Source organism: Thalassophryne amazonica, chromosome 4 (genome assembly GCF_902500255.1).
Source record: "Thalassophryne amazonica chromosome 4, fThaAma1.1, whole genome shotgun sequence".
Lineage (NCBI taxonomy): Eukaryota > Metazoa > Chordata > Actinopteri > Batrachoidiformes > Batrachoididae > Thalassophryne > Thalassophryne amazonica.
The window spans coordinates 48393435-48416811 of NC_047106.1; the positions used below are offsets into that span (position 1 = coordinate 48393435).

The following is a 23377-nucleotide window of genomic DNA, read 5'->3' on the forward strand; positions in this document are numbered from 1 at the left end:
TCTCAGATTGCTGATAAATATTTGGCGGTGGCATTTGTCTTTAATAACAGAAATGACTGCAGCAATGAAAGAGTGCATTGCCTGTGCTGTAACAATACATCTCTATACTTTTGTTTAATTTGGATCAAGACAGACATTATATGTGTTTTGATTTATGGAAGAAGATGAAAAAAAGAAAACAAAAACAAAGGAAAAATTATGTGATCATCAATTTCCACCTCTTGCACATACAAGAAATACTCTGGCCAGTGTTGCCACAGTTACTTTGAAAAAGTAATCCAATAACTGATTGCTGATTACTCCTTGGAAAAGTAACTTCGTTACTTTACTGATTACTCAGTTTTAACAGCAACTAAGCTAGATTACTAGTTACTTTATTAGTTACTTTCAGCAACTGCCGACAACACCCCCCTGACACATCAACATGAAAATGATAACCCGTTTTGGCCAATTTCAGTGAACATAAATACTTGTTTTATTAAAAAAATACAATAATGACATCTTTCTTGACCATAAATTTAACTGTTGACAGCAATGTAACGGTAAAAACTTACAATTTCTAACCATCATTGTTAATAAATGTAACTATTAAATTCTTTCTAACATTTAAATTCTTTTTAAACATTTTAGATGTTGAAATCATTATTATTATTATTACTATTATTATTATTACAAGTAGTATTAGCAGTAGTAATAGTACGAAAAAAATGTCTTCAAAAGTGGAACTTTAATCTAGGGTGCCCCTTGACACCCCCTTCCCGTGTGGATTCGCCCCGGTGTGCTGTCTGAACAGAAGAATGGATACATTTATTTATCCAGAAAACACAACCAGATTGACAGGTAAGAATAGTACATTTTCTACAGAGGTAGTCACTATAAGTAAACAACAAATCTTATTCAATAACCTGACTATTTGAAGGACAAATCCATACCCTGCGCAGTGTAGATTCCGTCTGACAGTGCACACCTTCATGACCACGATACCATGTGTCAAGAATATGTGGTTGTATGGTCTCAATTGTAATATTGATTTGCAAGATATAAATTTCTGTAGGGATCTAATGGAACATAAAGTAGGTAGGTCAGTGGGATAAAGATTTTGGGTACTTACATGTCCATAAGTTTGATTCTCAGTCACACTACCTCTGTGTCCTTGGACAAACCATTTCACCCACATTGTCCCAGTCCACTATGCTGCAAATGGCTGCTGATCTTGGCTATGTAAATAACATGCAGTGGACTGGTGCACCACCTATGGGGAGTTACAGACTCTCATCTGTGTCATGCTACGGACGCTGGGAATAAGGACCCTAATGAACACGAATGGGCCTCAGGGCCTATACAGGATTTACCTCTTTCAGTTCTTCTTATGGAACAATGTCAAAAGCTTAGGCACTGCCATAATAGGTAAGATAAGTCCTGTAATTGTTCTTGAGATTGGTGATGCACTAGTTAGAGTCACAGCATTATGAGGTAGTTCCTTCTCTCACTGCCTTAGACCTTCTCAAGGTCAATCACTCAAGTGCTCTTTTAACTGCTGGGGGAGCAGGAGGAGGCATGAGCTGATAAGGCTATCTGGGACTTGAGGCAGCAACCTTCGAGATAGAAGCCACTGCCAAAAACAACAACAAAACAAATTCACTCAGAATTCAAAGACCTTGGTTTAAATTTAATCCCTCTGAACATTTTCTTGAGAACGATTAGAAATTCTTGTCTTGCTTTTGGCCACAGTGGCCTCACCCATTGCTGTATTAAAGAAACAGGTGAGCAAAACTGTTCCATTTAAAGGTATACTTAACAAAACTGCAAATAATCACAAATGAATGTCAGTCATTCAGTTTGTCATGATGTACGAGGTCTGTTAGAAAAGTATCCGACCTTTTTATTTTTTGCAAAAACTATATGGATTTGAATCATGTGCGCTTGCATCAGCCAAGATTGAACCTTCGTGCGCATGCGTGAGTTTTTCATGCCTGTCGGTTGTGTCTTTCACCTGTGAGCAGGCTTTGAGTGAGCAGTGGTCTACCCCCCTCGTCGGATTTTCATTGCGAGGAAAATGTCTGAACGATTTGGAGCTTTGCTGCATCAAATTTTTCCAGAAACTGTGAGAGACAGCCAGGTGGAAACCATTCGGAAGATTCAGATGGCTTTCAGGGACGATTCTATGGGGATCACACAGATTAAGCAGTGTTATAACCAGTTTAAAGACGGTGCACAATGGTGGAGGGCGCGCCGTGCTCCGAGCGGCGATCGACAGGCAGAACCGACCAGATCATTTCCAAACTGAATGCTGTGTTGATTCGGGACGTCGTCTGACTACCAGAGAAATGGCAGAAGATGTGCACATAGCACTTTTTAGCCACATTCCACTGTTACAGGAGTTTTTGTCATGAAAAGACGTGCGGACGAATTCGCACGTCGGGATGGAGCCGCTAATGGCGCGGGACAAAAAGCAACGCCGTGATGAAGCCTCACAGGACATGTTGTGGCATGTCCAGCTCATCCACAATTTCTCGGATAGTCACACGACTGAAAAGCCACCGAAAGCCATCTGAATCTTCTGAATGGTGCAAGAGCTGGGCATGTTACAACATGTCCTGTGAGACAAACACGGAGGTGCTTTTGTCCCGCGCAATTAGCAGTTCTGCGGCGAATTCCTCCGCTCCTCTTTCCATGACAAAAACTCCTGTAACAGTGGAATGTGGCGAAAAAGTGCTATGTGCACATCTTCTGCCATTTCTCTGGTAGTCAGACGACGTCCCGGATCAACACAGCATTCAGTTTGGAAATGATCTGGTCGTTTCAGCCTGTCAATCGCCGCTCGGAGCGCGGCGCGCCCTCCGTCATTGTGCGCCGTCTTTAAACTGGTTGTAACACTCCTTAATCTGTGTGATCCCCATAGAATCGTACCCTAAAAGCCGTCTGAATCTTCCGAATGGTTTCCACCTGGCTGTCTCTCACAGTTTCTGGAAAAATTTGATGCAGCAAAGCTCCAAATCGTTCATTTTCCTCGCAATGAAAATCCGACGAGGGGGGTGGACCACTGCTCACTCAAAGCATGCTCACAGGCGAATGACGCAACCGACAGGCGTGAAAAAACACGCATGTGCACGAAGGTTCAAGCTTGGCTGATGCAAGCGCACGATTCAAATCCATATAGTTTTTGCAAAAATAAAAGGTCGGATAGTTTTCTAACAGACCTCATATATTAATAATTTGACCCCAAAATAAAGAATATACAACCAGTCCCACATTAGGTGCTTGTGGCACTGTGGGACACATACTCCAAGAAATATGTGCTTTTTTCCCATCCTTATCTACATACCTTAAGTTATTGCTGTTCATTTATGATCACTTTCACAGTGGCACATTGTTCACTTTGTCACAATGTACTTGGATTCAATGCGCTTCGGTCATGATGCTTCCTATAAAATGTACAGCCCAGTCTCATGGATTTTTTTCATGCTCCCGTCACAAAGTCATATTTTGTGACATGGCTTTTTATTTTACTATTTCTAACCCTACACCTTCTCTAACCCTAACCATAACCTAATGCTCTCCCTTCACCAACCCTAACCATAACCCCCGCATCACCCCACATTTTGCGCTACTGCCACGGCATTAATTCACAAACCAATAAGTTAATTTACCTTTCGTGACGGCATCACGAATGGCGTGAGACTGGGTTGAATATGTATCAATCGAGCTAAGTTTTATCCCAAAGCATCCACACAGCACAGCTTTTGTTTTTAAAGTACTGCACATAAAAGACACTTCTGTGCTGCATATTTCACATTACAGACAAATATATTAAAGTGTTTTACATTCAAGTCAACATATACAATAGCAATGATTCTCAAAGAAAAATCTAATTACTTCAGATTGTCAACAAAAATCAAAATGCCCATATTGCTTCATAAAAAACAAAAACAAAAAAACAAAAACACTCCTTTAATGTCTTTTGAGACACTGAAGGATGTCATTTTTGTCCAACAGTGACAAAATGTTACTGAGCATCCATCTTGAAGAGGACACCTTGGCATGAGATTGTGTTATTAACATGTTGTGACTTTCTGGTATTTTTAAGTAATTTACACCTAAATGGTACACTGAGCAGTAAAGGCTTATTACGCTGTCTTAAACATACGATAATGGAGTCATTTATGTTTTAACAACTGACAAAAAAACCTTTTAGGATTTCAGGAAAATGAGTTGGCATCACCTTTAGACATTTCCAGGTTCAAGAAATCAGCAGGTAGTAGATCTTTAACATTTTACTCACTGTAGCTATGGAACAAACTGACAGCAGTAGACTTCATTTGACATTTTCAAATCTAAACTAAAAACGTACCTGTTGTCAGCTGCCAGTAATCTTGATGTTGGGAGGTTTTTAACAGTTATGGCTTTATTTCTGTTTTGATCTTCTTTTTTTTTTAATTTTGTACTGAACTCTAATATTTTTAAGTTATGATTTTTAATTATTGTCCTTTAATAATTGGTATCACGCTGAAAACATGAAATCATCAGAGTGATGTGCACATCAGCGATGCAGATGAATAACTAACACACCCATGTGTTTGCAATTATATGGGTGGATATAAAGGCATGCGCAAAGTGATGAAGAAAATGGTACTAACAATGGCTGGGTTAGCGTCAGAGTACCTTGCAAATGGCGCAATCCTACAACATGTATTAAGGGAACGAGACGATTGACTTGCAAATGATGATAATTGGCTATAATCAGATTTTGATTACCAAAGTCAGTGTTAAAGCCCCCTGACACTTGCATGACTTTGATCCGCGTACATGCACGTACATCGTCTTGACGATCCCACCCAGTGTGTTCCCAGCTGGAAGCCAGGCTTTGTTCCACTGGCTGCCATGCGTTGTGCGCTGGACGCTGCTTCTGTAAAATAATTTGTAGCGGAAGAATCATTTTCTCTTCGAGCTGGCTGTTGAAAACAGCTCTATCGCTTCCTGAATCACAGAGGAGCGCTCCAGCCGCAGCTTTCTGTGCATAGCGCTGAACGAGGGCATTTGAACATCTATAAAGGTAATATTTGTCATGTTTATATTGTAATGGCTTGGTAAAACAGTTGCACGTTCTTTCCTTCTTGTGTGCAGCTATAAAAGTATGTTTATGATAGATTTAACATCTGTTATAATCGTTCAGCTGAGCTGTGCTCTAATGCGTGCGCTGACGCAACCACTCACTTCTTTACAACGGCTTGACGAGCTGCGCACAGTGTTGGCGAGTAGCTCGTGTTGCATGACATTTATTCGTGAAAGATTTTTTGAACATTTCAAAATTCCTCCTTGCGCAATTGCATGCGCCAGCGTCCCCTCTCACGTTCAGTCGACACCTGTTATTGACAAGTTTACTCTCCTGCACAACACAGTGTGTGCAAGTGCACGCATCAAAATCGTGTGTCAGGGGGCCTTTACTGGAGTTGTGCTCAGAACTGTGGCCGCAATAAGGTGAGGAGCCAGGGGTTGTCTTTGCCCACACAGCACTTTAATGTTGAAATGTGATGTACCTGGATGAGATTCGGATGATTGTGTTCCACACAGCTGGCATGACTCGGTTCAAGGTTGACTGGTGAACTCCTGACCGATCAACCAGCTCCTTCTGGAATGCCCCTGTTGCCAGGAAGCGCAGTGTGTTTAGCACCACACATAACAGTGAGATCACATGAGGAATTTGTTTTTGTTAATATCATATGTGATGCATAATGCGCATCAGGCAAGAGGCTGGTACAGCTCGTGATGGTTGGCTGCTTGGTGGTGAAATAGTTTATTTGTGTAATTGTTCCTAGCGATAACCAGCATGGGCACATTTGAGCATGTTTGTATTCAAATATGTTTTTTTGTTATTTTTATTATTAACCCTCTGGGGCCGACAACGTCATATACGATGGCTAAAACCAAGCTTTACTAAATCATAAATAACTTTTTAACGATATAGATAGAAACTTACTTTTTTGCTGAAAAGTTAACTCCGCAGAGCTGTGTGATGACGTGCACAATGTGAGTGTCCAATTGGAACTGGTTCACCGTCACATGGTTTTCCAAAATCCAATCGTAGGGCAGATTTACCTGACGTGAAAAGCCAAAGACCGTTTTCAGGAGTGATATGTTACTAGTTGGCCCATTTGAATAGCCCCCTGGGTGCTCCAATGAGTACATAATATTAGTACATACTCAGTGCACCCTGTGCCATTACACACAGCGATCAGTGAAAGCAGGAGCAGACGGAAAGCCTCTGATGACAATCTCACGTGCTCAAACAAAGAGTGTGTAACTATTAGGATGTTCCACTAGTTTGCATGTGAATGTTACTGGATAACTCTGTTGCTTTCTCAGCGTAAAGCACTGTTTACCATATCAAAATAACAAAACGCATAGGACCATTTTGTATATATTGTTCAAAATGTTGCATTTGTGTTTATTGTATGAACCTTTTTGTTGTACAGTCTTTCACACAAGACCTCAAATGCCTTTATAAAGTGTCAAAACAGTTGTTTATTATAGTTTGCTGTGTGTTTTGAATAATGTGTGTAGAAATTATTTTTCGCTTTATTTTTCCTTGCTATTCTGATTGTAAACCTTTTATACACTTAGAAAACACAACAAAAACTATATATTCTGAAAGCACGGTTGTCCTGAAAAAAAGAGACATAAAACTTGATTGTGGGATGCAGGGAGAGCTGTTAACAGCAATAATAAAACATTTATGCCAGGCGAGTGAACTGTCCAAAAAATGCCCTCGGACCCCAGAGGGTTAATGTGTTTTCTTTTTCTTGATGGTGGAACTAGAGCTTCCTGACTGTTTCAGTATTTGTCAATAAATGTGTGTGTAATGTTGTGAATGTCACACACTGTCAGCCACCGCACACATAATATTTTTTTTACTTCAGTGTGTGTGCGCTGTTCTGGCCTCAACATTTACACATAAGGACACACTCATTTCATTTTCATTTTACATTGGGATGAGATGTGTTGAGAATGGCAACTGAGCTGCAGCTTTTGTTGTTTTTGCACACTGCCTCCAAAGGTTCTAACACTCCACACTTATGGTACCGTAAACACGAGACAACAAAAGTATTTGAAGAAATTTGCATATTCAGATAGACGCATGGCCAGGGAGGAGTTGGTGCGTGTGCACGTGTGCTCAATTCCACGTTGATTAGGATGTACAACCCGAACATGCATGGATCCATGTCTACACACACTTTGATACAATACATCTGAATTTTTTTGTGCTCACGGTCAGATTCTGGGTTTTGGCGTAAGCTATGTTTCCACACGTTTTGTACATGAGGTCCCTGGACTTTAAGATGGGAGAAGGACCTCATCAGTAAAGCCACCTGCTGAGGTAATTGGCTGTCCATCCCTGGTCTAGACCTTACCCACCCCATCAATAAGCACAGTGCAGAGCAGAGTGAAGATCATGCACATTAGAAACAAGCAATTGCTGGCCTATGCACCACCACAAAGTGAAAGGGTGATGATGATGATGATGGCAAGCATGTGCACTTGGTGACTCCATCATAAAAGCTGTACTTGCAGTAGTATTTAATTTTAAATTTAAGTAGGTTTGTCCCATTGAGATCAAGACCTCTTTTACTAGGGAGACCTGGGCAATTCTAAAGTTTCCAATCCACCTAACCTGCATGTCTTTGGATGTGGGAGGAAACCGGAGGACCCGGAGGAAACCAACACAACATGGGGAGAACATGGAAACTCCACACAGAAAGGCCACAGGTGGGATTTGATCCCATGACCCTCTTGCTGTGAGGTAACAGTGCTAACCACTAACCCACCGTGCTACTAGCAATGTTATGCAATAGTCTTCCTTCCAAACTTCAATGCCACGGCTGAGCGGCACTTGTGTCCCTGCTAAATAATTTACAGCTTTACACTCTCAGCTGCGGCACGAACTCCCAAAACTACACTACAGGAAGTGCCTATACAGTGTACACATGCACCAACAAAGCACAAAAGTCGACATACAATATGTGATGAGTGACACAAACGCATGCAGGCAGAACTCAATATTAAACTGATATGCTGTTACACACATGCACAGACAGATTGCACTGCAGCCCAGATGTCTGAAAAGCAGAGTGGGTTTAATTGGGAGCCATTGGTCTCTGTTGACTTGCGTGCTTGACTGCAGTATGCCTGAACAGAACTCACAGCAGGTCCAAGAGTTTTCCCTTTGTGAATATGAGAGCTAAATGAGAGGCAGAGGAAGCAAGGCAGGCATTAAAACAGCCATGTGGCACCAGCTCAACTGTGCAAATGTATAAATTCTTCACTGGAGCTGTGATCATGAGGCAGACTGTGCATGTGTGTGGTATTTTTGAATGGCTTTGGTTTGGTTTGCATATCAAAGAAGAAAATGTTAATTAGAGAAATGTCTACAGGGACAGTTTACTTGACAGTGTTCGCTGAAAAATACTGATTTTCTCGTCTGCACAGTTTCTAATTGGCATAGTCCTGTTTTTGACAGAAATGAAGGATTGATATTAATAGAGTGATGTGACATTTGTGAATATTTGCATGTTGTACGTTAACAAGAATGACAGTTTTCCAACCTGAGCTCTATTTTACACGTTTTTGGGTTCAAAAACATAACTGATCTAGCATTGATTTAGGGTCCGATCTCACTAGGTGCGACTGTTGGACGGCAGTTGGGATGTGAATACACACACACACACATATATATACATATATACAATTGCTTTTGCTGAAGAAACTTTCCTGAGAGCCAATGTGGGGTTCTAAACAAATAGAGAAATGACTGACATGATCAATGTGTTCTGCCAGCTGCAGGAGAAGTGCAGGAAACAAAACATGGGCAGTCTTCATTGACCCTGACCAAAGCACGTGATACAGTCAGCCGAGATGGGCTATGGAAGGTACTGACGAAGCTTGGGGCCCACCGAAGTTTCTCTTAATACTTCAGGCAACTCCATTAGGGCTGTGGTGAGCTCTCAGAACCCTTCCCCATCAGAAATAGTGCCAAGCAGGGCTGCATCCTGGCCACAATGCTCTTCACAATCTTCATTAGTTTGATGTTAAGAGAGGTCAAGGAAGATCTCTCCAAAGGTAACTTAAATGGGTTTAGTACAGATGGCAGCGTCTTGAACCTCAATCATCTCTGAGCTCATATCAAGACATCTGAAGAGCTAATCTTGGAACTGTTTGCAGATGACCACAGCCCCCTTACTCATACTGAGGAAACATTACAGACAGCCGTAAACCACTTTGGTGATACAGCTTGGGCATTTAGCCTCACCATCAGCCTGATGCAGATGCAGATTTGCATCAGACTCCTCAAGGAAGATATACACTCCACCCAACTCAATGTCTTAGACCAGTTCACATATCTAGGGCAGGCAGGATATTGGCAAAGACGCTACAGTCATCATGGATGTGGGACCATCACATCTGCAAAGCCACAGCTCCAGCTTGTGTACCTCCAGAAACTAGTGTGGCTAAACCACTCCCTGAGACTTTCCACAAAGATCCATGTCAACAAAGTAGTTGCATCAACACAGTGCTGTATGGGGTCTCAAACATGGTTCTTATACTGGAAACACATCAAACTGTTGGAAAGCTTCCCTCAGAAATGTCTCCAATACCATTCTGGGTGTAAAGTGGCAGTACTTTGTCACCAACACTGAGGTCCTGAAGAAGGCAGATGTCCCAAGCACCAAGGCTATGCTGATGCTCCTAAAGGTACTCTGGCCTGTCCACATTAACTTATGTAGACTCCAGCATGCCAAACCGTCTATTACAGAATGTTGCACACTGACAATCACAACATTGGAGCTCCTTGCAGGACTCAAGCCTTGATGTGACCAGTAAACTTTTATGAAAGTTATTCTCTATTTCACTTCACCATGAACCTGAAAATGCTGATGCAACAGGCCAAATTTGTCCGATGCACAATTTCTCCAATCACACACAGAGAAGCCTATAATTCCTTCAGAGATGTCATGTGTCTTGGTGGCTGGCTTCCGTCACTATTCTCCCTTTTGCACGGTCACTCAGTTTTGGAGAACTGCAGACACACAGATTTACCACAGAGTACCATACTGTTTGTATTTCTTAATAATTGATGTAAATAAAGGCCAAGACATATTCAATGACTTGGAAATGTTCATGTATCCATCCTGACTTCTCTGAAGGAAAATGACTTAAAAGCAATGAGTTACTTTTGCTATACTAAAGGGTGCCATTATTCATGCAACCCATCATCTTGACTTTGATATGCTGATTTAATTTATATCAAGTTGAAGAGATTTCCTTTCAGTTTGAGTTTAAGGAGGATAATTTTAGAAATTCTAACACAGAGAAGCCTGAATTACTTTTTCTGTTCAAAATAGCATAAACAAATTAAAACATGTAAAAGCCTAAGAGGGTGAATACTTTTGGAAGGCAGTGTGAGCATCATGACTCACCCACAGTTGCTCACTTAAGCTGTTAGCTTAGTTAGGGTTGATTGATCTCGTGTACTGTATCAGAGTTCACAGATATTTATGTTGTCCTCGTTATTGTCCTTTTAAACTGGAGACATGCAAGATGATAAGTGTTTATGGGTTTTTGATTTATTACTTGCACAAGCTGGTTGAGATGATTGAACCCACCCATGCACAAACCCTACACCATTGCCAGCGCAAGGAACTGAGACAAAATACACAGGCATCTTGCTGTGGGGACTCTGACACAAGATGGCTGCACCTATTACATGTCATGTGGGATGGAATTATTTTGTTTTCTGGGTGTTGACGAGCAACATGCAAAAGTTAGGCTAGTATCTCGCTGGACTGCGACAGCCTGTGAATGGCATTCTTTAAGAAATTTGTGCAGTTCAGGGTGAAGTTCTCATCCACTTATCATCTCCTCGTCTCAGTCACGGGGCAGCGCCCACGTGTTGCTTGATTTTTGAACAAACCAAAAAAATCGCTGTGTTGAACTCCCTCACAAAATCGTCAGGCGGGCACCTCGTACGCCTCACCACGTCGTCTCTGCAGCAGTTTATCACAATAAACTGCTGGGAACTCTGTAAGTGGCCATGTGCATCTCTAGAGGTGCTACATTACCATCCTCATCATCATCATCATGACCTCTGCCAATGAAGTTGGAGCAGGTTATATTTTCACCCCTGTGTGTTTGTGAACAGCCTGGAACCCACAATGTTTGATACAGTGCTATGAAAGTTAGTTCCCCCTTTAATGTCATGTTGACATCACAAAACAAAACAAAAGTTCAGGCTTTTCATATTAAAATTTCTAAAATTCTGCCCTTTAAACTCACAGTGAAAAGTAATCTCTACATCATGAATTAAAAGAAATAAAATCTAAAAGCCAAAGAAAATTTAGATTTACCTAGCCATTGAAAATTTTACAGTAAATCTGATCAAGAATCTTTCAAATTTGCTGCATTTACACAGTGAATTTCAATGGATTTTATTTTTCTGTCCTTTTCACCTTTCTGACAATACAAGAATTCCATCATTCTTTGTTTGCAGTACTCACTTCAATAAAGCTTACTGGTCTAGTTCCCGTAAAATGCAAAAGAAATTGATTTTTTTCTTCAGTATATATTTAAGTGCAAATGAAAGGGAAAACCAAACATTTATCACAGAACTGGAAGAAAGAATGTGTGTGTTGTAAAAGTTGTTTTTTATAAGTAACTGAGCAGGGACGATGTGTCTCTTATAAATACCACTACAGGAAAGAGGCCTTTTGTAAATTTAGTAGGAAAGATGTCCCTTTTGCAAATATCTCTACATACCTTTAATAAATAACAGAACAGGAATGATGTGTCTTTTGATCCTCAACAAGAAAAAGTTGTCTGTTTGCTGACCTTCTCTTCCCAAGACCTTTTGCTGATTTCTACAAAACGTGGGAGGTCAGTGAAGGTTGACTCCAAAATTGCCCTTACAAAAATTATTTTGACAAAGATCAAGGAATTTGATTTTCAACCCAATTTGGGTCCAAAGTGGTACATACTTAGGTGGTTCTAGAACTGCCCTGGTAAGGTCAGCCACTGGGAAGTCATTTGGATGAAGGTCAAGGTAAGTGGGGTTAAAGGTCAGATTACTGTAGCCTTTAATGTCTTCATGCTCATGGCTACTGTTACCTATTTATGGTCATGCTTTCAAAAACAGATGGTGAAAGACACATCCACTTCAATTCCGCACTCTTGCTTTGTTGCTGATTTCTATTGTGTAAGTATGTGGGCTTCAGAGTACGAAACACATCATCACAGATATAATATTGAAACACAGGTGTTCTTTGCTGTTCCCTGTGGGCACACAGAGTGGGGGAACATCCGCTGCTGTTTTTATGTACAGACTTAAGGCATCGTGTGTAGTTTCCACCAGCCTCCTTCATGTGAAAGGTGCGAAAAAGCAGAGTGAGAGATGATGGGAGGGAAGATGGATAGAGGTGCTTAAGAAAATGATGCATCATCACACTTTCACGCTGTTCGTCGTCTCTGGAGGGTGTGTGCGCAGTAGGTTGTTGGCTGCTTTTAAATGTGTATGCAGTTGTGTGAACGTGTGGGTGATGGCGATGTGATTACTTTATGTGTGTGTGTGTAAAAATGCTGACAGCACCTTCAAGTAGTCAGAGGGGGTCGTCATTATTCGTCACAGCCATCACTGGGAGAGCCCATTTCCATTTTAAAGAGCACTCTGTGCCACTCTTTCCTTCATTTCCTCTCCTCTCCACCTCTGTCTTTCAATCCACTCTAGCCCTACTTTACAGAGTGCTATCTTGCTGTTTTCTCTACTTTTCTGTCTGCCCTTCTCTCTGTCTTGCTCCACACTGCCCTCCAACCAGTCATTTTAATGCCATTATGCATGCTCTTTATGGAACACACAAAAGACTTTTTTATTCTTGAGTGCACAGAAGGATCTTACACTTTTCATGAGTCACAGCAGTTGTAAAGATACAGTTAAGAAGCAAGTAAAACCAAGAGAAAAAGTTACAAGACTTCAGTGAAAATAATGTTCTTAACGTCATGATGTGAAATACCATATTTGTGGGTCTGAGAGCCCAGGGTCGTGCAACAGCACACCCCTTTTTTTGAAGGAAGCTGGTTAAACTCCCACCCAAAACTTTTTTTTTGGGGGGGGGGGGGGTGTTAAACATTAAATGCCCACTTAAAAAAAAAAATAATAATAATTCCGAGATTCCCATCATATTGTAAAAAGCAGAAAATAATGAGTTTTAAAGAAGTTTTTCTCCTTTTCCATGTCAAAATTGTGATGACATCACCCGTTTGTACTGCACTGTTATTGTGAAAGACTCATGCAAGAATCAGGATGGGTTGTGTAGCAATGGGGCTAGCTTTGCCACAGTCACACAGTGAATGAGCTCTTCTGTTTGTCTTCGGTTTTGTCTGACAAAACTTTTTCCACATGTTACATTAAAGCCTTATTCCAAAGTGGAGTAAATTAATTTTTTCCCCTCAAAATTCTACTCACCACACCCCATAATGACAACATGAAAAATGGTTGGGTTTTTTTGCAAATTTGTTAGCAAAACCCCCCAAAAACTAAGCGATCATGTGTACATACGGATTCACAGCCTTTGCTCTTTACTTTGTTGAAGCATGTTAGGCAGCAAGTGCAGTCTCAAGTCTTCTTGAATATGAGCCCACAAGCTTGGCAAATCCATCTTTGTGCAGTTTTGCCCATTCCTTTGCAGCACCTCTCCACTTCCATCAGATTGGATGGGGAGCGTTGGTGCACAGCCACTGCCAGATCTCTCCAGAGATGTTCAGTCGGATTCATCTGGGCTCTGGCTGGGCCACTCAAGGACATTCACAGAGTTGTCCTGAAGACACTCCTTTGATATCTTGGCTGTGTGCTTAGGGTCATTGTCCTGCTGAAAGACCGTCACCCCAGTCTGAGGTCAAGAGCGCGCTAGAGCAGCTTTTCATCCAGGATGTCTCTGTATATTGCTGCATTCATCTTTCCCTCAATCCTGAGTAGTCTCCCAATTTCTGCTGCTGAAAAACATCCCCACAGCATGATGCTGCCACCAACATGCTTCACTGTAGGGATGGTGCCTGGTTTCCTCCAAACATGACATCTGGCATTCACGTCAAAGAGTTCAAGCTTTGTCTCCTCAGACCAGAGAATTTTGTTTGTCATGGTCTGAGAGTCCTTTTGGCAAACTTCAGGCAGGCTGCCATGTGCCTTTTACTAAGGAGTGTCTTCCGACCACTCTGTCATACAAGCCTGATTGGTGGATTGCTACAGAGATGGTTGGCCTTCTGGAAGGTTCTCCTCTCTCAATCAATCAATCAATCAACATTTATTATAAAGTGCTTTAGAGCACCGACTGGTGTACAAAGTGCTTAACATTAAAAACACAAATTCACAAAAATGAAACACATATAGAATAAAATTTTAAAACAGCACATAATGCTTTTAGCGGCAGCTATACTTTTAATTTACTGCACTGACTTTCAGTTTGCTGCTTCAGTCAGAAGACATCTTTGAACAGCCATCTACTGCATAGTCCACATTCTCACCATCCAATTTCCCCACAGCTGCACAACAGTAAAGCCCACTCAACATCAAGTCAGGTTCATATGTAGGTGGATGGTGACAGATTTTTTTTTTTATTTTGCCTCTGTGCATCATCATGATGGAGCTGAAATGAAATGAAATGTGCTTGTAGTCAAGACTTTCAGCTGTAATTGAAAGGGTTAATAAAAATCGAGTTGGAATTATGATCATTTGCATACATATTGCCTCCATGTTCATACTCCAAAAGTAACTGGACATTCTAAATATAAGGATTATTTTAACCCCCTACCACTCACCTCATTTTGGCTTGTCAGTATCTCACAAATAAAAAATGGGATACACAGACTTAGAAGGGGTTAAATACAAACTATTAGTTTTACATTTTTCATTCAGGGGAAGGAAACATGAACATTTACAAGTCACTGAATATGACTTGGACTTCACGACATCAATCATTACAAACATACAAATAGTATGTTACTGCATGTAAATCTGTCCACAGTAACTCTAAAAAATTGAGGGACTATGTGTATAAATCGTCATAATTTCTAAAATGGTTTGTGATTTTTTTGTGAAACCCTTGAACTAAAGTTAATGTTGATAGTGTAAAGACATATTGATTAATTTCATTTCCTTTGTGGTGATGTCCAGAAGCAAAATTACAACACACTGTATGTGTCACTGTCTGACTACTTATGAACCCAAGTACAAACCACTGTCACTCCGGCTCACATGGATACAGAAATGGACACATTTTTGCTGACGGCAGAACCAACCGCAAAGTTTCTGCAGAGATTTCTCAGAGTAGGTCTCACGGTCGCAGCCCTTCCCAATGTGGCTGGTCTGCAGCTCCACCGTGGTCCTCACAGATGACAGAGGGCCGCCACACGTCTCCAGGTGCATCTTGGGAAACAACTGTTTGCTGCCTGTTCCTGGATCGTAGTCCACTCGTTTATTCCAACCTGATAAAGAGATACAGAAGGAGGGAGAGCATTAGGGATAGAGACATGATGGATTAACTGTGGTTGTTGCTTACAATGGGTGAGAGATGTTTGGAGCCTGATCCAGGAAAAAAGCAAGGCGTGGTTCTCCATCTTTTGCATTCTGAGAAACCAGCATTTCTCAGGAATGTGTGAAATTTTGACTCACTGAATGTAATGTTGAGAAAAGTTGGTTTCTCAGAATGCAAAAGATGGAGAACCACGCCTTGCTTTTTTCCTGGATCAGGCTCCAAACATCTCATCACCCCTCGTAGCAAAGTTGGAACAGCAGTGGAGCAAACGTAATGTTTTCAGTGCTGTTGTTGTCTGTTCACGTCCCAAGTGGAAAGACAGAGTAGAGCACAACATACAGTCCACAACACAGGGTGCCAGGACCCGGATGGGAGTGAGGTTTAGGGGGTTGAGGTGTGACAGAGACCAGCAGGTCTTTGGCGTTGGGGAGTGAAATCTCACTCCCCAACGTCAAAAGACGCTCTGGCCACAGATGTCACAGCCCATGGGTTTTAGCCTTGTGGGCAGAGTGCCTGCCTCCCATGATGGGCTCATGAATTTGCATCCCGAGTGAAGCAACGGAGTGGAGTACAACATACACAATGCAGAGGTTAAATTTGTGAGTGCACCAATCAAAGAAAAAAAAATGCCCACATGAATGTCATAACACTCACTCATCCAATACAAATAGTACCTGTACACTCCAAACTGATTTCTACAACACTGGTAGAAGTACATAAAACCCCAGAACCCCCCTGTACATCTGGAAAGTATTCACAGCACTTCATTTTTTTCCACATTTTGTTATGATACAATCTTATTCCAAAATGGATGAAAATATTTTTTTCCTCACAATTCTATACACAATATTCCATAATGATGATGATGTGAAAAATCACATGTACATAGGTTTTCACAGCCTTTGCCATGAAGCTCAAAATTGTGGTCAGGTGCAGCCTGTTTCAACGGGCGCCAGCTCTAGGAAGAGTCCTGATGGACCTAATCTTCCATTTAGGGATGATGGAGGCCACTGTGCTCACTGGGACCTTCAAAGCTGCAGAAATGTTTCTGTACCCTTCCCCATATTTTCTGCCTTGAGACAATCCTGTCTCGGAGGTTTACAGACAATTCCTTTGACTTCATGCTTGGTTGTGTGCTCTGACATGCACTGTCAACTGTCGGACCTTATATGTAGACAGGTGTGTGTTTTTTCCAAATCATATCCAATCAACTGATTTACTCCAGGTGGACTCCAATTAAGCTGTAGAAACATCTCACGGATAATAAGTGGAAACAGGATGCACCAGAGATCAATTTTGAGCTTTATGGCAAAGGCTGTGAATACTTACATACATGTGATTTCTTAGGTTTTTGTTGTTGTTTTTTTAATACATTTGCAAAAATCTAAAACAAAAAAAACCCAAACTTTTTCACATTGCCATTATGAAATATTTTGTGTGGAATTTTAAGGCCAAAAATTTATCAGAAGATAATTAGTCCGATAATGGTTTTCAAAGTTATCTGAAAAGATAATCCAATAATGAAAACTTTATCTTCGATAATTATCGGTTATTGGATTATCGGACCTGTGCCCACCACTGCTCATCTGACAAAAGCTAAATGCTTTGGTATGATTTTCCATGTAAGAAACACCATATGTACCAGATTTTGTATCAAATGGACTATCAAATGAATTAAAATAGCACTTTTCCATCTGCGTCAGACGCTCAAACACTTTACAATTATGCCTCACATTCACACAAACTCACTCACAAAACCGATGCCAGGGTGCTCCCATGCAAGGCGCTCACGTCACACCGGGAGCAACTTGGGGATTAAGGACTTTGCCCAAGGGTCCTTAGTGATTGTCCAGTCAGGGTTTGGGGTTTGAACCGACGATCCGCTGCTCTCAAGCCCAACGCTTAACCACAAGACAATCACCTCCTCGTAAAGGTAAGGTGATAAAGGATTTTTGCTCACATCGGACAAAATGTCCCACTCCATCGCCCTAAAACAATTTCCTTCAGGGTTAACGAAGTTCTTATTTTTATTCTTAATGTATTTCCATTAAAAAACCCCTTGCATGTACCAGACAGAGCAGTCTGGGACGTGCCCAGTAATGTACGAAATAAAGTTCAGCACTGACACTAGCCGATTCGAGGAAAGTGGGTATCATATTTCCTTTATTAAAAGACTGGCTATTTATTTTTTCAACTGTGCTCAGACCCGCCGCCTGAATGAGGCAGGACATAATTCAAGGCTGGCGATTATAAACAAATTGTTGCTTCCTGCCTGTGCTGTAATATGGTGTTAAGTTTCACACATATCCCTGAGTGTGACGAACCATGGACAGCCACTTTAGATCAGAGCCCTCTGTGTGGCTGCGAACCCATGCACCTGCTAAATGATGGAAACCACAAGAGCTGTGATTTGGCACTTTTCCAGTTTCACTCGTTTCTCTCCCGTCATATTTTGAAAGTTTTTGCAGTGCACATGACAATTACATTTTGATCACAAACAAAATACGTTTGACAGAAAAAAGTTCACAAATATGACCAACTTTACAACAAGGAGTCAGAAAAAGACACTCAAATAACCCGCAATTCATGGTGGAAAATTACATGTACCGTACCGCTGGTTTGGAGGTTGATGATTGTATAAAGAAGTGGAGTCGACTCAAAGTCAGGATTTTAATGCTGACCTTGAGTTCTGGGGATTCCCCATAGATCATTCGGTGCCGTCCGGCTGTAACAAATCTATTACATACATATAAGAGATTTTGTCTGTTTTATACATACAGCGGATTTCAATTATAATGGGCACTGATCCACCTGAATCCATTATATGTGAGTTTTACTGTATATATAAAACAATACATTTTAAAGTGATCCACATACAAAGCTGGATCCAGGAGGTTTTAAACATAACAAAAAACGCAAGAGAATGTGCATCTCTGTGCACTTTAAGTGTTGGCAGACTAATGCAATCTGAGTGTCTAGTCTTCTGAACAGCATGCTTGTTATTTTTTGGTTTCATTTTGTCCATTAAGGCAAACATTAAAACAAAAATACTTCCAATTTTCTTTGACAGTGACTGGCATCGTAACTCAATACTCGTCTGGTGGCATGTCCTCGCCAAATGAAATTGCTCCACTGTTTTGGAGTGGGGTACAGTACCTGCATTAGCAACAGTAGTCATTACGCCGTCATGTCTGTCAGCTGTGAATTGTGTTTGCTGCTCAGGCAGGCTATTATTTCATGCCATTGCAATGTTTTCACTTTGCCTATTTTTTTCTCCCAAATCCTTTGTGTTGGATTTGTCTCTTTGTGTTTGTCAGAGTTTTGTCCATTGCATCCTGATCCTGCTCGTTACCACAAATGGAACGACGAGCATAAGAAACATTTGCTCATTCTGAAGGTGCCCACGCAAGTTCTCAACCTCTTCTCTCGCTCAGAAAACTCGTGACATCATAACCAACATGGAATCATTACACAAAATAAAATCACACAACCACTTCTGTCTATCTGTAAAATAGAACAAACAGAATTTGTCTTTGTTGCCAACGAGCCTGTTAAATATGCAGTGTGCACTCTCTCATTCCATCATCAGCAACACACACACCTCACTTTTGTAGTTTTGTAGCTTTTCTGCAGCTTTGTTACCATGGGATTGTCAGTAGTTGTGATAAGAACAGACACCAACAATAATGCATGCTACAAAAGAACAACAAACAAGCGTGAATAACACCTCTTCTTTATAGATAATCATTCCATATTCTGTATATTTGTGCCATTCCAGCTACATTCATGCATTTCATTTTTTTTTTTTCATCCACAGCAACATATAATTAAGGGATTAATGTGGTACAAGATGGGAACAGATTTACAGTGTAGTAAACAGACGATTAGGCCGAACTGGACATAAGAGCTGGGAGTAATTACAGTATGAGCAGCTCTGCAGTAATTGCTCCTTTATTTACTGTGTAGTTCTAAAATGCTTTGTTTTGGCCGCTTTTGGAAATTGAAAAGCATGATTTTGCATATACTGAGAGAGCGGTTTAGCTCAGAAGGAAAAGGACCAATATGTACACCTGAGTTTGAGTCTCATTACCTGTCTGCTTCCTTGGAAAAAAACACTTTATCTACATTGTCTCAGATCATCCAGCAGGAAATGGGTACAGGTCTTAGCTGGGAGGTGACCTGTGATAGAGTGGTGTCCCATACAGGTGAAGTCATAAACTCTTATCAGCTACAGAATCTGGGGATAAGCACTGGCACCAATGGGTCTCAGAGAATCTATAGGGGTTTCTTCTTCTTCTTTGACAGTACCAGAAGAGGTACCAGTACCAGAACACTTGGTATGATCACATGATCTCTATTCCAGCATATTCTGAGTGAGAGGCCGTGTACACTGTGGACGCAAACCTATTACAAGTTGGACGCATTCAAGTCTAGTCAAGTCTGGAAACATGCACTGGTGCTGTGTCTAGCCACATCCACAACACCACAGAATGGCCTTGGGTCCTGACTGGCAACCACCCAGGCAGACCATTCCCACATCTCTAAAATAACCATCTATCTGCTGCAGCCAGGTGAAACATGGGCGTCCCCTTGGCCTTCTCCAGCTACTGGGGACGACCGTAACACTAAATTTCAATTTCAATTTATTTTCATTTATACAGTGACAAATCACAACAAAGTTGCCTCAAGGCGTTTCACACAAGGTCTTGGAATAAGGCAGAGCAAGCACACAAACGACAGTAGTAAGGAAAAAACTCCCTCTGATGATTTCAGGAAGAAATCTCAAGCAGGCCAGACTCAAAGGGGTTTAGTTAATGTAAATGAATTTTAAGTTTAAAGGTGGCACAATGTATTTTCTTACCGGTTCATTTGAATGTAAATGACTCCAGTTAGTTTGGTCAAATTGGTCATGTGAAGCAAAAATATTTCTCATACTTGATGAGCGCACTCTTTCAATCGCACTCACACATAAAGGCCCTTGAGCAAGGTTCTTAACCCCAAGTTGCTCCGAGTGTAGTGTGCGCCTTGCATGGCAGCACACTGACATCAGTGTGTGTGTTTGTGTGAAGTAGTGAATGTGAAGCATAATTGTAAAGCGCTTTGAGTGTCTGATGCAGTTGGAAAAAAACGCTATATAAATGCAGTCGGTTTACATTTACATTTATAATTTTGTCAAGCCAGAGGACCTGAAGACCTTTGGCGGTGCAGACACAGCGACAAGATCTAAAATGGTCACTCTGGTCAACTGCTATATGAATACATTTTGACTTGACTTGTCTATCTGTCTGTCAGTCAGTCTGTCCATCTGTTGGTATATCTGTTTGTCTGTATGTCTATCTGCTAGCTGTCTAAAAGTGACATGAATCAGTCTTTGAGCTACTTCAAACGTCTTACCAATCTTTTAATGGTTCCTCGGCAAAACATGATGCACAGTTACAGCAAGTCACTTATTCAGCTTCACATATGCACCTTAAACTTGAGACTGCTTCTCCCTGCTGGTTTCATTCATTTCCACACGGTCTTTATGAGAATATAACAGCGGTCGTAGGTCTGCTCTGTGACCATAATGACTCTCATCAGAGTCTGAAAAAACCCTTCAAATGTCTGAATTTCCCCACTAAACACTAGAAATGAAGAAACGTCTTGGATGAGTGGTAACCGAAAGTCTGCTACAACAGCAGAGTGGATGATTTGGCCTCCACTTCACCTTGGAGTGCCTGGCTGAATTAGATCTGTGGACTTCACTCTTTCCAAAAAAACACACTTTAATACAGCAAAGTTTCAACTAAATCACATTTATGTCTGGTAAACACAACTATCAGGCTTTTCATCAATATTCCCTTTTGCTGTAGTAATATTTCTAATAATGCATGCAGACCATTTTGCCCAAAGTAGTTTACACTCATATTTACACATTCTAGAAGCTTCCGTTAAAGTGCCTTGCTCGAGCAAACTCTGGCACATAGACAGGAAGATATTGGAATTCATGAACGTGTGTCTGCAAACATTCATTTTGGTCTTGTTGACAAAGTCAGATGAACTGAATCTTGCATGTTATTGGACAAATGGTCTAGTTAAGGATATAATAATGTTGAACCCTGTTCTCTCCTCGTTTTATGTCAACAATTAATAAATACAACCTACTACAAGCTAGTCTAGTGGTTAAGACATTGGGCTTGAGACCAGAAGATCCTTGGTTCAAATCCCAGCCTGACTGGAAAATCACTAAGGGCCCTTGGGCAAGGTCTTTAATCCCCTATTGCTCCTGGTGTGTAGAGAGTGCCTTGTATGGCAGCACCCTGACATCAGGGTGAATGTGAGGCATTATTTGTAAAGCACTTTGAGCGTCTGATGCAGATGGAAAAGCGCTATATAAATGCAGTCCATTTACCATCTACAACCCCAATTCCAATGAAGTTGGGACATTGTATAAAATGTAAATAAAAACAGAATACAATGATGTGCAAAACCTCTTCAGCCTATATTCATTGAATACACCACAAAGACAAGATGTTTAATATTCGAAATGTGTTTATTGTTTATTGCTTATTTATTTGGATCTCCATTAGCTACAGCTGAGCTGCAGCTATTCTTACTAGGGTCCACACAAATCAACAAACACAATATACAGAAATCAAAAATGCATTCAAAATATATAAAAGGAGAAATAATAAAAAGGGAAAAAACATAAAACAAAAACAATCAAGTTCCAATCAATCTAATCTTCACATCTCGTCAATTCATATATACAAAAAACTTATCTATAAATGATCAAAAATTAAACCCAGATTTTTTTATTTTGTCCATAAATGTTGTTTTAGAAGTACCTTAAAAGAACATTAATTTGTAATGAGTTTGATGCATTCTGGCAATGAATTCCATTCCTTGTCTTCCACTGCCTCCTTCCCTTCCCAGTCCTGAGATGTTGACTGTGGGACCTTGAGACTCTGGTGGACTGATTCAGGACTGGGACCCCCCCCCCAGGATGGACAGATAAGGCCTGATGGCGCCTCAAGGGCGGCTTTTCCGGGCTGTCTGAACACTGGACACATCCAAGTCTCGGCTGTTGTCTGTCATCTATTGTGTTTTTTTTTTTTGTTTTGTTATGACTGTTTTCTGTGCTATGGGTTTTTTTGCTCTCCAGTGGTGCTGCGGGTTCAACGCAGCAGCAATGGAGGTTTTTTTCCCAATTCTTTCCTTGTGTGTGCTTTTATATGTGTTCATGTACCGACCGGCTTATGTGTGTTGTTGTTTGTTAAGTGTCTCATGAGGCCGGTCAAGGTTTGCTCAGCCCTGCTCGTGACCTAGGGCAGGGATATACATCTGGAGCTGGTCCCCGGTCACCAAAAAGGTGACCTCTGCTCCTAACTGGCAATTAGGATGGGTAAAATGCAGTAAACACATTTCATTGTGCAGGGAACATGTTCCTATGTGCATATGACAATAAACTTCTTTTGAATCCTTTTGAATCCATTTCAAAATGAGCAGATATTTGCACAAAAACAATAAAGTTTATCAGTTTGAACATTAAATATCTTGTCTTTGTGGTGTATTCAATTGCATATAGGCTGAAGCGGATTTGCAAATCATTGTATTCTGTTTTTATTTACATTTCACACAATGTCCCAACTTCATTGGAATTGGGGTAGTTGTACAGTACGTTCCTTAGCCTGTCTGTGTCTTGCCTGTTTGCCAGCCTTTGTGCCAGACAAAAGTAAGTGAAATAGAGCTTTTTATTGGGTTTGAGGATCCTTCTCCTTTCACTGCCCTTGACTTAAGACAGTGCCTCTAGACGTGGAGTTGGT

At 41.0% G+C, this 23377-nt stretch overlaps 1 protein-coding gene across 1 annotated transcript in view; it reads right to left on the reverse strand.

Moving 5' to 3' along the window:
* Positions 1–23377, reverse strand: part of LOC117508169 (calsyntenin-2-like) — a 1041373-nt gene that overhangs the window by 269550 nt on the left and 748446 nt on the right. Inside the window, exon 6 of the mRNA XM_034167838.1 lies at positions 15337–15522. Within this exon, the coding sequence (XP_034023729.1) occupies positions 15337–15522 (186 nt within the window). The remainder of the gene's footprint in view (positions 1–15336; positions 15523–23377) is intronic.